The sequence below is a fragment of the Rhinolophus sinicus genome, chromosome 6 (assembly GCF_057876585.1).
Source record: "Rhinolophus sinicus isolate RSI-liver-muscle chromosome 6, RSI-T2T, whole genome shotgun sequence".
Classification (NCBI taxonomy): Eukaryota; Metazoa; Chordata; class Mammalia; order Chiroptera; family Rhinolophidae; genus Rhinolophus; species Rhinolophus sinicus.
Window position 1 is genome coordinate 47,167,528 of NC_142506.1, and position 14,304 is coordinate 47,181,831.

Below are 14,304 nucleotides of genomic sequence, written 5' to 3' on the forward strand. Positions count from 1 at the left end.
AGCTTCCTTCAGCTGTCACCTTCAGGCTTTCGTAGCACTGGACACTTGTCCACTGTCTTCTCTGGCTTCCAGGACACCACACATTCTGGGATTCTCATGACCTCTGGGTACTTCTTACCTGCTTTGTTTCTAACTTTTGGGGATCACACGTTCCTTTCACAGTCTGGTAATGTCTTCCCACTTCCCAGATAAACGTGTATTTGTTTATGTTGGCAAAATTTATCGTTAATATTAGTTTTCATCCTTTTTAATTATGTCGACGTCTAGGAAGGTTTGATTCCTTTAAGAGTTAAAGGTTGTAAGCCGAATAGTGTTTCTGATACAATTTTTAGAAATTCATGTATTTCATCTTTATTCTCTACAGTGATCAAATGATAATGTTAACATTTTTAACTGTTTTATAGGGCACACTTAGATTTCCCTGAAAATGAAGTATCATTGCCGTGATGTACTGCTGAGTGCTGAAATTAATGGGTCTAAAGACCTATTATCAGTCTCTTGGAAAGCCTGACAGTGGTTGTTATGTACAGCAGTATTATGAATATTTCTATTAAGTCCTGCTAGAGATTAGTAAAATTGCTATAAGACTTGAATATAAATTGTGGCAAAATATCTTGTATTTCTGTAGAATTGGTCCCACTTGCTCTATTTTAGCCCCATATTTTAGCTTTTAAAATGGATTTAGTTCAAGTTTAAGTTCTCATTTGAAAGATTTTGTACAGAATCCTTCTACCCACAAATGCTTTCATTTCTTTGTATCCTTATCCAGTCTTTCTCTCTCTGTAAGTAGGAGTCCTCTGTGCTTGTATCATGTAATTTGGTTCAATTTTTAGAAATCGTAACATTTTGTGAGTAATTTTATTAAGTATTATAGCTAGAATTTTTTAATGACTATCTATCTGGTGTACTTAATAGTTCCTATTCATCTGAGCATATTTATGGGTTCCAGAGTTCCTAAATTACAAATAAATGCTATTGTGCAGAATCTTTGTAAATACAGTTTACAATTATAAGTATAAAATACAGTTTTGTTTTTTATTTTTAAATTACTGCCTGCTGACAAATTCCCAGGAGTATGATTATACAATAAAAAATAAACCTAACCTGCAATCTTGAAGGTGTTAGGATTTTTCTTTATTTTTTTGTGTTCTGTTGAAAATAGTTTAATTATTTGAATTTGCATTTCTTAATCATTAGCAAGGTAAAATTTTCTCCCATGCATCTAATACTTCCATTTACTCTTACGTAAATTATCTGTTTCATATTTTTTGTCTATTTAATCTATTGGGATTTTACATGCTTGCAGAAGCTCATGACCCTTTATGATCAATCATATCAGTTATACTTTTTTTATAGTATATTATTTTCCCTTTTATGCTGACTTTGGTTTTTTCAGCATATGGAAAATTTTTGAAAGCCTTCAGAATACTGTATTTATTGCCATTCTTGGTGAATATTTTTTCTCTTTCTAAAATTGTATAATTGCTTTTATATGCTAATATATTTGTAAACAAATTTGTAATTGCAGATGCTTTGCATTTGTGGCAGAGTGACAGTTTCTAAAGGATTTTTGCACTTGTCATCTTATTTAAATGACCCCATGGATAATGTTTTCTGTGTTCCATTTTTCTCCTTTTCCAGGCACCCAACAGGAGGATCCTTTGTTCGTCCAAACAAAGTAAATTTTGGAGTAGACTTTCTTACTGCAATTAAGAAGCGCTATGTATTAGAAGATGGACCAGAGGAAGCTGGAAAAGAGCAGATTGTTACCATTGGAAATAAACCTGTAGAAACGATTGGTTTTGACTCTATTATCAAACAGCAAAGGTATGTGGAATTGATCATGGGACATAGAGCTGACTTACACAGTTCCATCAAGGTTCAGGATTAAGCTCACTTGACTATATTGCTGCTCAGAACTTTCTCTCAAACTGGTTTGTCCTTTCTGCACAAGCAGCAAATGCAAATCGGAGGAATCTGAGAAGAGTCTAAGGGAAATTAAAATCCTTATTTTAGTTCAGGGTTGTTGGACTTTTCTAGATTGGAATTAAAACATTGATTTGCCCATCATTAATATTTATACCATACTATCTTGTATTGACTGATTATTAAGTAACTAAGGTTGACATTTTGGTCCTTTTCTATTTCCTGGTGACACTTCTAGCTGGTTGAAGTCAGAAATGGAAACACAAGTCTAAATTGGTACCTGTGCCATGTAACATGCTGGTGCCACCTCGTGCACTGTAGTTCCCATCGCGCTTTTGACACATGCGGGAAGCCTGGGTCCCATCCCAGACCTACTGAATCAGAATACCCTGGGCTCTTGCTTTTAAGAAGTACCCCAAATTATTATGTAACTGTCTGAGGGGCTCGAAACAATGCATTTTACAACTGCTAAGTCGGAATGGCCTCTGTTCTCTGAAACTGTACATTGACTCCTTGTAGAGAGGCCCCCGTTCGTTCAGGTGAACTTTCTGAACCAGAGTGAATGGAAGCTGATGTCCACACGCAAGCAGCCACGGAACAGCCGTTATGCAGTTTAGTGGTGGTAGTGGATTGGCCTTGACCCGGATGAGACGCCCGCGTAGTGACCCCTGCTGGCCACTATGGAGAGTAGATTTGCAGCCTCAGCGCAGGCCTGCAGTCTTTGCTTTCAGTCTCTAAAAGAATTAAACTGGTTTTTGTTCAAAGTAAATTTCTTTGCTATCTTTTCGTTGCTATTGTTGTTGTTACGATTTAACATAATGCAGAATTTAAAGTGCACGTGGGACAGTGTTGAAGAATAATTTCTTGAAAGCTCTGCTTTGTAGCATAGATGACCAGCATTAAAAAAACTCAGAATAAATCAAGCAACAACTTAATTGCTTGTTAATTGCAGAACAATATGCCTTTGTTGTTGAGAATTTAGAAAATATAAACTGAACAAAAGAAAGGCACGACTAACGCCACCACGGAGAGAGAACTACTGTGGTTTCTGCCGTTTATCCTGATTGATGTGACTTAAAGAACTGCACATGTGCTGCCTAAAGTTCGAGTTCTTTATTTTTTCCATTTAATTTTTTCCATGCAAGTATTTATCATTTACCCCAGAAGAGGCATTTCCCCCCCATATTTGTTAGTGTCTTTCAGAGAATGCTATGGGCTCTGTGAATATCAACCAATTGCGAACAGATTTTCCTTCCCTGGTTTCTGAGCAACCGCATAACTCATGAGTTTTTCTGGCTAATGACCCTGTAGTGTCGTTGTGTGCAGTAATTAGCTAGTGTCTCTCGGAACAGACCCAGAGCTGGCTTTAGCGAAGTCACTTTCCAGCTCTGACACAAGTTACTTGTCGCTCGTAAGCCTCAGTTTCCTCATTTATAAAATAATACCTAGCAGTTAGAGCTGCTGTGAGTTACAAATGAGATGGCGCAAGAACCGGGGGTCACCTTTGTCCGAGAGGGAAACCTCTCAGCCATTGAATTACCTCCTTAATAAAACCCAGCTGCCCAGCTTTGAGTTTGTAGCGGTAGCATTAAGAAAACACTTAGAAGAAAGGAATCAAAACCAAATAGAAACTGTTATGCATGATTTCTCTTGGAGATGGCTTTGGCTCTGCGGTGACATCTATGTAATGAGACCCGGGTCCCTAAGCTTTGTACCGGCTTTCCTGGCACTGTACCGCACTCCTGGGGGCACAGCAGGATATTTTCAGTTTTGGAGGGAAGCAGTTTTAGAGGTGATTCAGTTTTATAATATTCTTACAACTCCTTTCAGTGGTGCCATATCTCTGCAAAGCTAGGCTTTTGGCAACTGTGGTGATAAAAAGCAAGTAGTCCTGGAACAGAAGTGGAGGTGGTGGTGTCCAGTCTCATTTCCAGGTTGGGAAGCTGAGCGGTGCCCAGCAGACACTAAGTTGATAGGACATAAATGCTTAAGTAGTTTGGCCCTAACTACTTACTAAGTGTAATGGTTAGGTATGCACATATATATGTATTTACTTATTTATCTACTTATTTACTTATTTTTATTAGTTTTGGGTGTACAAAAACAACAGTGATTAGTCATTTATATGCCTCACAAAGTGATCACCCCCACAAGTCTATTACCCACCTGGCACTGTACATACTTGTTTCCTCGAAAATAAGACCTAGCCGGACTGGGTCTTATATTAATTTTTGCTCCAAAAGATGCATTAGAGCTGATGGTCCAGCTGGGTCTTATTGTCTGGGAAATATGGTAGTTATTACAACATTATTGACTATATTCCCTGTGCTGTACTTTATATCCCCATGACTATTTTTTTTTATAGTTGACATTAAATATTTTTATATTAGTTTCAGGTGTACAGCATAGTGCTTAGACATTTATATAATTTATGAAGTGATCCCACTGATACGTTTAGTACTCATATGACACTGTATATAGTTATTACAATATTGACAATATTCCCCATACTGTACATCCCCATGACTAGTATGCAACTACCAATTCTTCTTCCTTTTTTTTAAGATTTTTATTGGGGAAGGGGAACAGGACTTTATTGGGGAACAGTGTGTACTACCAGAACTATTTTCCAAGTCAAGTTGCTGTCCTTTCAGTCTTAGTTGTGGAGGGTGCAGCTAAGCTCCAGGTCCAGTTGCTGTTGTTAGTTGCAGGGGGCGCAGCCCACCATCCCTTGCGGCAATCGAGGAGTCCAACCTGCAACCTTGTGGTTGAGAGCCCACTGGCCCATGTGGGAATCGAACCGCAGCCTTCGGAGTTAGGAGCACGGAGTTCCAACTGCCTGAGCCACTGCGCCGGCCCCAATTCTTACTTCTTAATCCCTCACCTTTCTCTCCCAGCCATGGTTAGGTTTTTTTTGGGGGGGCCTATGGGCACCGTGAAAAAATTCCTGAAACACCAAGGGCCCCATGAATAGAGAAAGTTTGGGAGCTTCTGCCCTAGAACTTGGCTGCTGCTTTTCCCCTAGTTTCTGATGATGGCACTAGCTCATGCCTTGCATTTTATCTTGGTGTCTTACCTAAAGATTGTCAGTTTTATGTTTTTTTAATAAATATTTATAAAATAACTTACTGTCTGTCAGGCAGTATTCTGAGAATTTCACAAATACTCACTAAATTATAGCATTTTAAAAAACTAAAATACGCAACAGAAAATCCACTGTCTTAAGCACTTTAAGTGTACAATTCTGTGACATTGAGTACATTCACATTGTTGTGCAACCATCCCCATCACCATCTCCAGAATTTTCTCATCTTCCCAAACAAACTGTCCCCTTTAACAACTCCCCATTCTCCCTCCCCCAGCTCCTGGCACCCACCCTTCCACTTTCTGTCTCTATGAACTTGACTACTTTCGGGACCTCATATAAATGGAATCATACAGTATTTGTCCTTCTGTGACTTATTTCGCTTAACATCATGTCCTCAGGGTTCACCCATGTTGTAGCCGGTGTCAGAATTTCCTTCCTTTTTATGGCTGAATAACATTCCATTGTGTGGATGGACCATATTTTCCCCACCCATCACCCATTGATGGACACTTGGGTTGCTTCTGCCCTTTGGCTAATGTGAGTGACGTGCTATGAACATGGGTGCACATCATGGCATTTTAAAGATGTGGACTCTGCAGCAAAGAGATGTTAACTCGCCCGTGGCCAAAGGAGGTGGCAGAATTGGGATTCGAACCACAGCAGTTGGGCTGGACTCTTAATGAATAGAGCAAACATGTTCTCTGCGCTAAAAGTGGTGTCAGAGAGTGTCTGGTGAAGCTGGAGATCCACAACTCTACGGTGAATCCCTGGAGAGACTTTCACGTGTGAGTGCAAGAAGTATGCACCAGTGTGTACTTCAAAACTGCCGGGAAGAATCCCAATGTCTGCAGAGGAGTAAATGAATGAGTTGTGGTCTGTTCAGATAGTAAAAGACTGTAAGATGTGAAAATGAAAGTTCTGGGGTACATGTGTTGATATAGCTAAATGTCACTGCCAGACAATATGCTGTTGAGGAAATAAATAATTTGCAGGCGGATATACAGTAGGATACCATTTACGTCATTTCCTAGTGTTCAAAAAGACTGTAATTGTTGAGGGATATGGAAATGTACAGTAAAACTATTAAGAAATGCGTAAGAGTAAACAGACACCGAAAGTCTCACACTGGTTACCTGTGTGTGTGTGTGTGTGTGTGGGGGGGGGATGTGTCATGGAAAGTGACACAGGACTTTGGTTGTATTTGTAATGTTTGTAATGTTTTCTCTTTTTTCCATAATGCTTTATTTCTGAAGTTGGGTGGTGATTACTGGTGTTTGCATTTTTTGGTACCTTGTTATATGTCTGAAATGCTTTTTGATTTTTTAAAGGGCCAGTGAATAGCGTACATGTTGATGTATACATGTGAACTATGTGTTTTTCATGCAGTCAGCTGAGCAAGTTGCAAGACATTTCTTTGAGGAACTGTGCAGTAAGTTGTGCGGGTGACAAAGGAGCCATTGCCAAAGCGTGTCCTAGTATCCTTTTCAGTGATGACTCATGACGGGAATGTGACTGGGCTGACACTTGTGCCAGACACCGCTGTTGCCCACCCAGCGTCTACTCTCCCCGACTTTCTAACAGCCGCCCGGTTTCACCTGGGGCAGTCACTGCCCAGGTACATTATTTACCTTCCCAGGCCCCTTGCTTTCAGGTGAGGCAGTGACTCACCCTGGCCAGTGAGGTAAAGTGGAAGTTTCGGGGTGGGGCTCCTTAAAGGCGGACAGATGGGGCTGGCATCTGCCTCTGCCCTCCAGCCTTGAGTGCAGACAGATCACCCAGGCTGGCACCCGTCTTGGAAGCGTGATGGAAGAGTCCAGTGTGGGCTGGGACAGCAGGGACTGGAGGGGGAGCTGGTGTCCCTGCTGGTGTCCGGGGGCCACCGCATAGCCCTGGACTGCCTTCTAGTGAGAAAGGAATCGCTTCCCTTTATTAAGCTTCCTCTTTCACGCAGCCGAGTGCAGTTTTGTTAAAATAACCTCAAAACAGCCTTTTCTAAAGTTTGTGATCTCTTCTCTGCCTTCTAAGTGGTTTTTTGTTTGTTTTTTGCCATATATTGCTGTTATGCCCACAACTTAAAATACAGGAGATAAGTGTTTTTAAAAAATTCCCAATGGCATCAAATAGACTTGCTCTAACTTTAAAAGGTCTTCTCCCAATTCTGTAAGTCTGCCACATCGCTAGGTAACAACTGATGCAAAAGATAGCGGCTTGTAATCAGTTTTTTCTGAGTGAAGAGGTGGCAGATGAGTAGCTCTCTTCAGCAGAATTTTCTAACTACCCGACACCCATACCATGTGGTGACAGGAATTGGAGCAGAGCTGCCCACCTGTGTGTCTGAGCTGTCATCCCCTAGCCTTACTGTGGCCGTGGGGCTTGTGGGTGGCGGCCTGGTGTGAGGGTCCCTCTACAGGCCTGCGGGGGTGGGGGCGTGGGGCTGGAGCTGGTGACAGGGGCGCAGTGCGCAGAGGTGGCCCATGTCTGTCATCGGCCAGCCGCTCCTGAACCATTTCAGATTGGGGATTGGACGGTTCAAGGCTTAACTTGAACACATCAGCAAAGTTCTGGGCCAGCGCTGCATTAGGGAATGTGGGCTGTTTGGTGGCTGCCGCGTTGTCAGCAGTGCAGGGACCGGCGGCAGCTTGCCCCGGCAGACTGCTTTTTCCCGGAGTTCCCCAAGACTGGAAGAAATGAGGTTTCCCTGAGATAGTCAGGGGAGCAGATGTCTGCGGCTCCTGACTGAAGTCTCGTCCGCAGCGGAAGTCTTGCCGTATGTGACCCAGTCGTACTTTGCGTTGATTCTTCGAGGTCATTCACTGGCCAGGGACACGGCAGCGGAGGGCTCCCTGCTTCCCAGGCTGGCCCTGCACTCGGCCAAGACACCCGTGGGAGCAGGAGCCGGGTAGCTGCTCGGAATGTGCACGTGTGCGCGGCACCTCATCAGCTGTGGTTGGCTCTTTCAGTCGGTTCAGAGGCGCTCGGAATGCAGATGGCCTGTGCGCTCCGTACAGACCAGGACGACGTTTAAACTCTGCCTGCCGAACGGGCGTTCTGCGCGCAAACCCTTTCTAACCAACCTGCTGGCCAGGGTAGCCGGCTCGTGGGATTGAAAGCTGCCTGGAGTGTGACTGCGAGGCACGAGCAGCACGAGGGTCGTGGCCAGATCTGGGAGCTCTGACACATTGTCACTCGGCATCAGTGCTGCGGGATGGGCGTCTGTCCTGTGTCCTCTGCGGTGTTTGCACTGCCCGTGCCATCGATCTCCTAGCGCCTTCTTTGGTTCAGGGGCCGGCAAGCTTTTTCTTAAGGAGACAGATAATAAATACTTTAGCCTGTGGCCAACGGGCAGACTGAGGCTCTCATGGAGGGAAATGACCCCTAAGGGTGACCATTTAACAACGAGGCCATTCTCAGCTCTGGCTGCAGTGAGCCAAGCAGCCGGCGGGCGTCACGCACAGCTCTGCTTGCTGGCGCGTTGAGTCACCCCTTTTTGTGCGTTCCCACCGCCTTCCTTCCCCTCTTCCTGATCTCCTTGTAGAGCTCCCCAAGTTTCCTTTCCAACCAGTCGTGGGGATTGATACCACGATTTTGATAAAATGCCACTTCCTCCGTGTTTTGTCTTCGTTTAAAGACTCCCTGTTACATTGGGTCCAGGGTGAGGCCGCGTGGGTGTAGATTCGGACGCGTTAATCTGCATCAGGCTGCAGTTACTCTGTGCCCGTTTTCTTCTGCCACGAAAAGGAAGATAACACAGCACCGAGCCGAGCGTCTTGATGATGATGATGATGATGACGACGACGATGACGACAATGACAAGGACAACGCCATCTCTGTTCTTTGTCCCTCGCTGGCCACGCCCCCTCCGCGGAGTCCTGGGGCGCCAGGCCGCTGGAGCTTGTTGACGCCTCTCGGCACTGCCCGGGGTTAACCACCCTCCTACCCTCCCCTGGCCTCGTCTCCAGCCGTGTACTTGATACCCGTTTGCGTATCCGATGGTCATCTCAAATTTAACACATGGGGCACTTGAAGTCCCTTGACAGCCGCTCACCCTCCCGTTCTTCCTCTCAGCAAATGGCAGTTCCCGTGGCCCAGGCTGAAGACCTCAGCGTTAGCCTTGGCTTTTCCTCCTTTATCCCATCTCATCTAAACCATCGGCAAAACCTGAGTCCCACTTTCCTGTTAGGGTACCAAAGCTGTCATTTCTCATCCCCAGGGAAACTCCTGACTCCCTTTCTGCTCGGTCTTCGTTCCCCACAGTCTGTTTATTGTGTTACACCGCAGCTGAGGGACCTTTGACAGACAAGGTCCGATGCCACCACGGGCCCAAGCCCCGCAGCCCCCATCTCAGGCAGACAAGCAGACGTGGTGCTCTAGCCTGGCCCTGCGGCCTCGGTGGCCTCCTTCCAGCTCCCTGCCCCTCTGCCCAGGTACACGAGCTTGCTGACCATCGTAGGCCAACCTTTCTGAGCTCAGGACCTTTGTATCATCCCTCTGTCCGGATGGCGTTCCCTCATTTCCGTCAGTCCCTGCTCAGATGCCACCACCTTCCTGCTCAGTGCTCTGAGCACATGTCTGCCTGGCAGCTGTCGGTGCTGTGTTGTGATCATCTCCCCTCTGAGACTGTCACGTTCATCGTCATGCTCCGGGCCTCCAGGACTCACCTGTGGACCAGATGAACCGTTTCCAGACATGGCAGAGTGAGGTGGAAGAATCTCCTCTGGGGGGTCCAGTCCTGCTCCAGGCGCCCCCTCGTCACTCTCTGCCCTGGGGGTTTTGCTCAGCTGTGCCCCTCCTTGATGGCACTGCCATCACTCCCCTCTAGCAATTTGGCTCCAGTACCTTTCTTTCCCACTGGTTTTTGCTTCTCTGAATCCCTGTACCAGGGACAGTGGGTGTCACACCAACTGCATGCAGTCTGCGGGGACCCTGTGACTGGCCAAGGCGTTCTTAGCACTTCTGAACGTTTGTCCAAGCTAATGTGTTGTCTCTCCTGGGGACGCCACGTGGTGGGATGGATTCCTGTGGTGCAGCAGCTGGTGACAGTGCCAGGCGGGGCCTGGGGACACCTCAGTGCTTAAAACAGCACCGCCACCGGTTTTCCTTTTTTGTTGATAACGTGAGAAAGGTGTGGCGTTGTAATTTGGTTCTCATTCCTTTGATTGTAGATGTTTGTCCCAAGTTAGCAGTACTATACGAAAAAGAACCTTTCAGCTTCTGAATAAACAGTTGAATGATTTAAAGAGGTAAAAGTAGTATGTGCAGAATAGAGGGCATAAAGTAAAAAATGAAAGATCCCATGCTCCAGAATTACGAGGTAACTACTGTATGTGTTCTGCGAATCTTTCTGCACTACTGTTTCTTAACATGAGCTGTTAGATATTAGAAATGTAGATGTGTCCAGAAATCTGCTGTCTTCATGGGATGAAGTCACAGATATTGCTGATCAGCTCACACACCTGGAAGTCCTTAATCTCAGGTAGGAACTCTTTCTTGGTTGCCTGTCACATGATTTGAAATTCCTCTCTTCTCGCTCTCTCCCAGCATCTCTGTGGGGATGGGGTAGGCAGGATGGCTCAGTTGAATTATTTAAGCTTAGCTTATTCTTTCATATTCTTTGATATTATAGTTTTTCAAATGGTCACGAGGTGGTTCATTAACAGGGAATGTGTTTTAATTGGGTGGGGATGGGGCAGGTTGACATACTGAGCAAAAAGATACTATTAATATTTCTGGTGAACCTGACCATACAGGTAGCCCAGCTGGCGGAGCTCGTATTTAACTGGGGAGTAAAGAGAGGTGACATTAAAAGTGCTTGTTCACTTCTGAAGCTTCTAGCATTTCAGTTGCTTTAGGAATGAGTAATTTCACTGGAATAGTTTAATTCAGTTCTGATAAGGATTTTTCACTAATCTATGTATTTTACTGATGTCAGTTTTCCAGGCCTTCTCGAATATTTGGTTAGTTTTCATCTCAGAACCTAACTTTCCAAGAGCTCAGCCAGGCTTCCCCATTCATTCATGAGCCAGCTTTACATACACAGGTAGGTTCAGTGTAGCAGGTAGTCAGGCCGAAATTAGTTGTGCTCCCAAATACAGCAAAGGGTGTAGTTTGACCCACGGTGTCTCCTGTGCTGGAAATAAGGGCTAATGTGTGTTAATGGTCTCTTCTTTCAAAATGATGGTCATGGAGTCCTTTGAGATTAGAATCTCGAAAGAGAACATAAAGGGCAGTAATTCATTTCATCCATCCTGATGGCAGAAGGGCGGACTGTTTAGACAAGCAGAACTCTAGCCCACGACCTGGCGTACCCGTGAGACTTCACAGTGGGGCTCGTGTTGCCATGTCCAGAGCCGGACCCTGTGAAGGGGACGCTGACCTTCCAAACGCTTGAGCCTTGTTTCAGGAGCCTCAGGCAGCTGCTTGGGCCCGTGGAAACAGCTCTGCATGTCAGACACTGCGGCGGGCCGGCCGCCACGAGTCGAACGGTTCCTGACAAGGGGAGTGGGAATGAAAAAAGGCACTCACACTTTGATGATGGCGATCGCGGACCCCAGTGTTCCTGGAGACGACTGAGTTTATTCTGTCCCCAGAATTTATACCTTCTGTGGACGTGCAGTTTAGCAAGTACAAAAATGCATTACCTAGTTAACAGTAAAACTTTAACTTTAACACAGGAGACACAAAATTTACTGAAACTCCCAAATGTAATTATCTTATCAATAGCCCTGATAGGCATCAGCCTTCTGTTCTGGGAACTGGCCACTCCCACCACATTCCTGAGCAGCATGCAAGCACTCTGCAGATGCAGGCAGAGACAATTGCTTCAGTGGGAGGAAATAGGTTAAGTATAAACTGAGCCATTCTGTTAAGGCTTTAAAGTTAACTGCAACCATGGCTCCCCACATCTCCCCCTTTTTTATTTTATATTTTTGAGATCGTGCCTGGCTTAGGTGGTCAGTACAGACATTTTCACTTACCCGTCATTGGATATCAATCATCAAAGCGATCGACTCCTGTCTTAGGTTGTAAAAACGCTTACTGATCATTACCCGTCATTGGCTACCGATCTCCTTTGAGGAAAGCCAGAGACAGCAGTGGCTTTTCCCAGGCAGGGGGAAGGGGAGGCAAGGCCTCTTCCCATATTTTTCTAAGGCAGCTCATTGGGGGTCCCCACTCGGTTTTTGCCTGGCTTAGGTTGTATCTCCCTTGAGATATCTTACCCGTCTTTGGCTGCAAACCATCTTTTGGGGACCAGACAGAGAGACATGAGGTGTAAAACATAAAGATAAGCAAAGTCCTAAAAAGCCAGTCTTACAGGCTCTTCTTTCCTTAAGGAAAGACATGGGGGGGACAGTCGGCTAGGCTGTTGTGTGACTACATCTCCCCCTTTTTTATTTTTTTGAAGCATGAGAAACACAGAACATGTAGTTATTTCATTTACAGCCTGTCGGAGGGCTATTTGTCCACATCTGAGGACTATGTAAAACAAACAGAACAATAAACAGAAGAGCAATATCCCCAGCAAACCCTCTACCCAAAGTCTTTATCCATTTAACAGGGTCTGAAGCGGAAAGTCCTTCTGCAGCTGTGGAAAGTGAGAGCTTTTTCACACCCTAGGGGCGTGGATGGGTATCTATAGATGTCTTCTCTTCTGTGGGCTGTCGCTCATGGTATGGTTTAACACCGACCAGGAATTTACAAAGGTTTTTCTTCCAGACCTGGAGAAATACAAGCAAAGCCTCTTCCCCGTGTTATCTTGCGGAGAGAAGTAGGATCAGCTTCTTCATGTAATAATTTAAACAAAGGTTGTAATTCACCAGTTGTCAACCACAACTGAGGTCTAATCCAATTAATGTCTCCCAGTAGCTTTTGGAAATCATTTAATGTTTTTAAACAATCTCGCCGGATTTGTATTTTTTGAGGCACAATGGCTTGAGGCATTAAACAATATCCCAGATAAGAGTAAGGAGGCACTTGTTGAATTTTTTCTGGGGCTAGAACTAGCCCATAATTATGGAGCTTTTTTTGTAAATGAGCAAAAGCAGCAAGCAACTTTGGTTCACAAGAGTGGGCAAGAAGTATGTCATCCATGTAGTGGATGATGTAAATATCTGAAAATGCCCTTTGGGTAGGTTTTATTGTAGCTGATACAAATTTTTGACATAATGTAGGGCTACTAGCCATTCTCTGAGGTAGCACTAGCCAATGATATCTCTTAAAAGGTTTTTGTAAATTAACAGAAGGAACACTGAAAGCAAATCTAGGACAGTCATCAGGATTTAAAGGTATAGTATAAAAACAATCTTTTTAAGTCCAAAACAATTTTATATGTGTTTTTTGGTATAGCTGCAGGACAGGGCAAGCCTGTCTGCAAAGCTCCCATTAATTTTATGGTTTTATTAACTTTTTGTAAATCTTGTAAAAATCTCCACTGACCAGATTTTTTTTTTAATAACAAAAATGGGAGAATTTTAGTGGAATTAGAGGAAGCAATGTGTCCCTTTTAAAGTTGCTCCTGTACTAGCAGCTTGTAAAATCTTTTGTAGGGGGGACCTTTGATCTTTTACACCTGATAATTGCCTGATTGTCACAGGTGCTAAAACAGGAGCCTCAGGCTGTGGATCCAGCCCTGCAACTACACTTGGAGGAGAATTTAGTTGTAATCTAGGCTTTTATTTTGATTGAGATTTTAATAAAGGCCCAGTCTGTTGAGCCTGTCAAAGATAAGATATATTCCAAAATGCTCTGTGGACTCCCCTTGCTTGTGAGCTTCTTCACAAGCCATTTGAAGAGGGGATCGTACAACAGAGTCCGATCCTGGCTTAACATAACCTGGCGAAGGCTCAGCAGGCATTTTCCAAACCAAAGACTGCAGCGGAGGTCCCCACCTACGGGGCTCCTCAGGAGGTGGTGCAGAGGGATTAACTGTGGGGGGATCTTTACCCCGAGGATTCCATTGATCTCTAAAAGGAATCTGGGGACTCCGAGGACAATTTTTTCTGTCCACAGCAACTTTAAGCTCAATCAGCTGTCCCTGAATCTTTTTTAGCTGATCTGCAAAAGAGAGTGCAGTGCCTGCAGGCTGCTCGTCTCCTTGAGCCATAGCCACTAAAGGAGAGTTTTTGTCCCTATCATATTTGGCTATCTCATCTTTTAATTTTTCCTGATCCTGAGGGTTTAAATCTTCCCGGTGCTCTACCGGAGCTTCCTGACAAACAGGCTCTTTGTTAACTTTAAGAACTCCCTCTAACAACTTTGCGCCCCCTCCCTCCTTCTCTCTCTCTGCCGGAGAA

General features: G+C 44.7%; 1 protein-coding gene across 4 annotated transcripts in view; it reads left to right on the forward strand.

The window, feature by feature from the left end:
* The window catches only part of TBCE (tubulin folding cofactor E), a 66,461-nt gene that overhangs the window by 41,200 nt on the left and 10,957 nt on the right, over positions 1–14,304 (forward strand). For 2 of the 4 annotated variants that reach the window (XM_074316721.2, XM_019746979.3), the window contains exons 4-6: positions 1,642–1,827; positions 6,401–6,489; positions 10,388–10,487. In XM_074316721.2, coding sequence (XP_074172822.1) covers positions 1,642–1,827; positions 6,401–6,489; positions 10,388–10,487 — 375 coding nt within the window. The remainder of the gene's footprint in view (positions 1–1,641; positions 1,828–6,400; positions 6,490–10,387; positions 10,488–14,304) is intronic. The other 2 variants (XM_074316718.2, XM_074316719.2) reach the window with 1 other exon arrangement.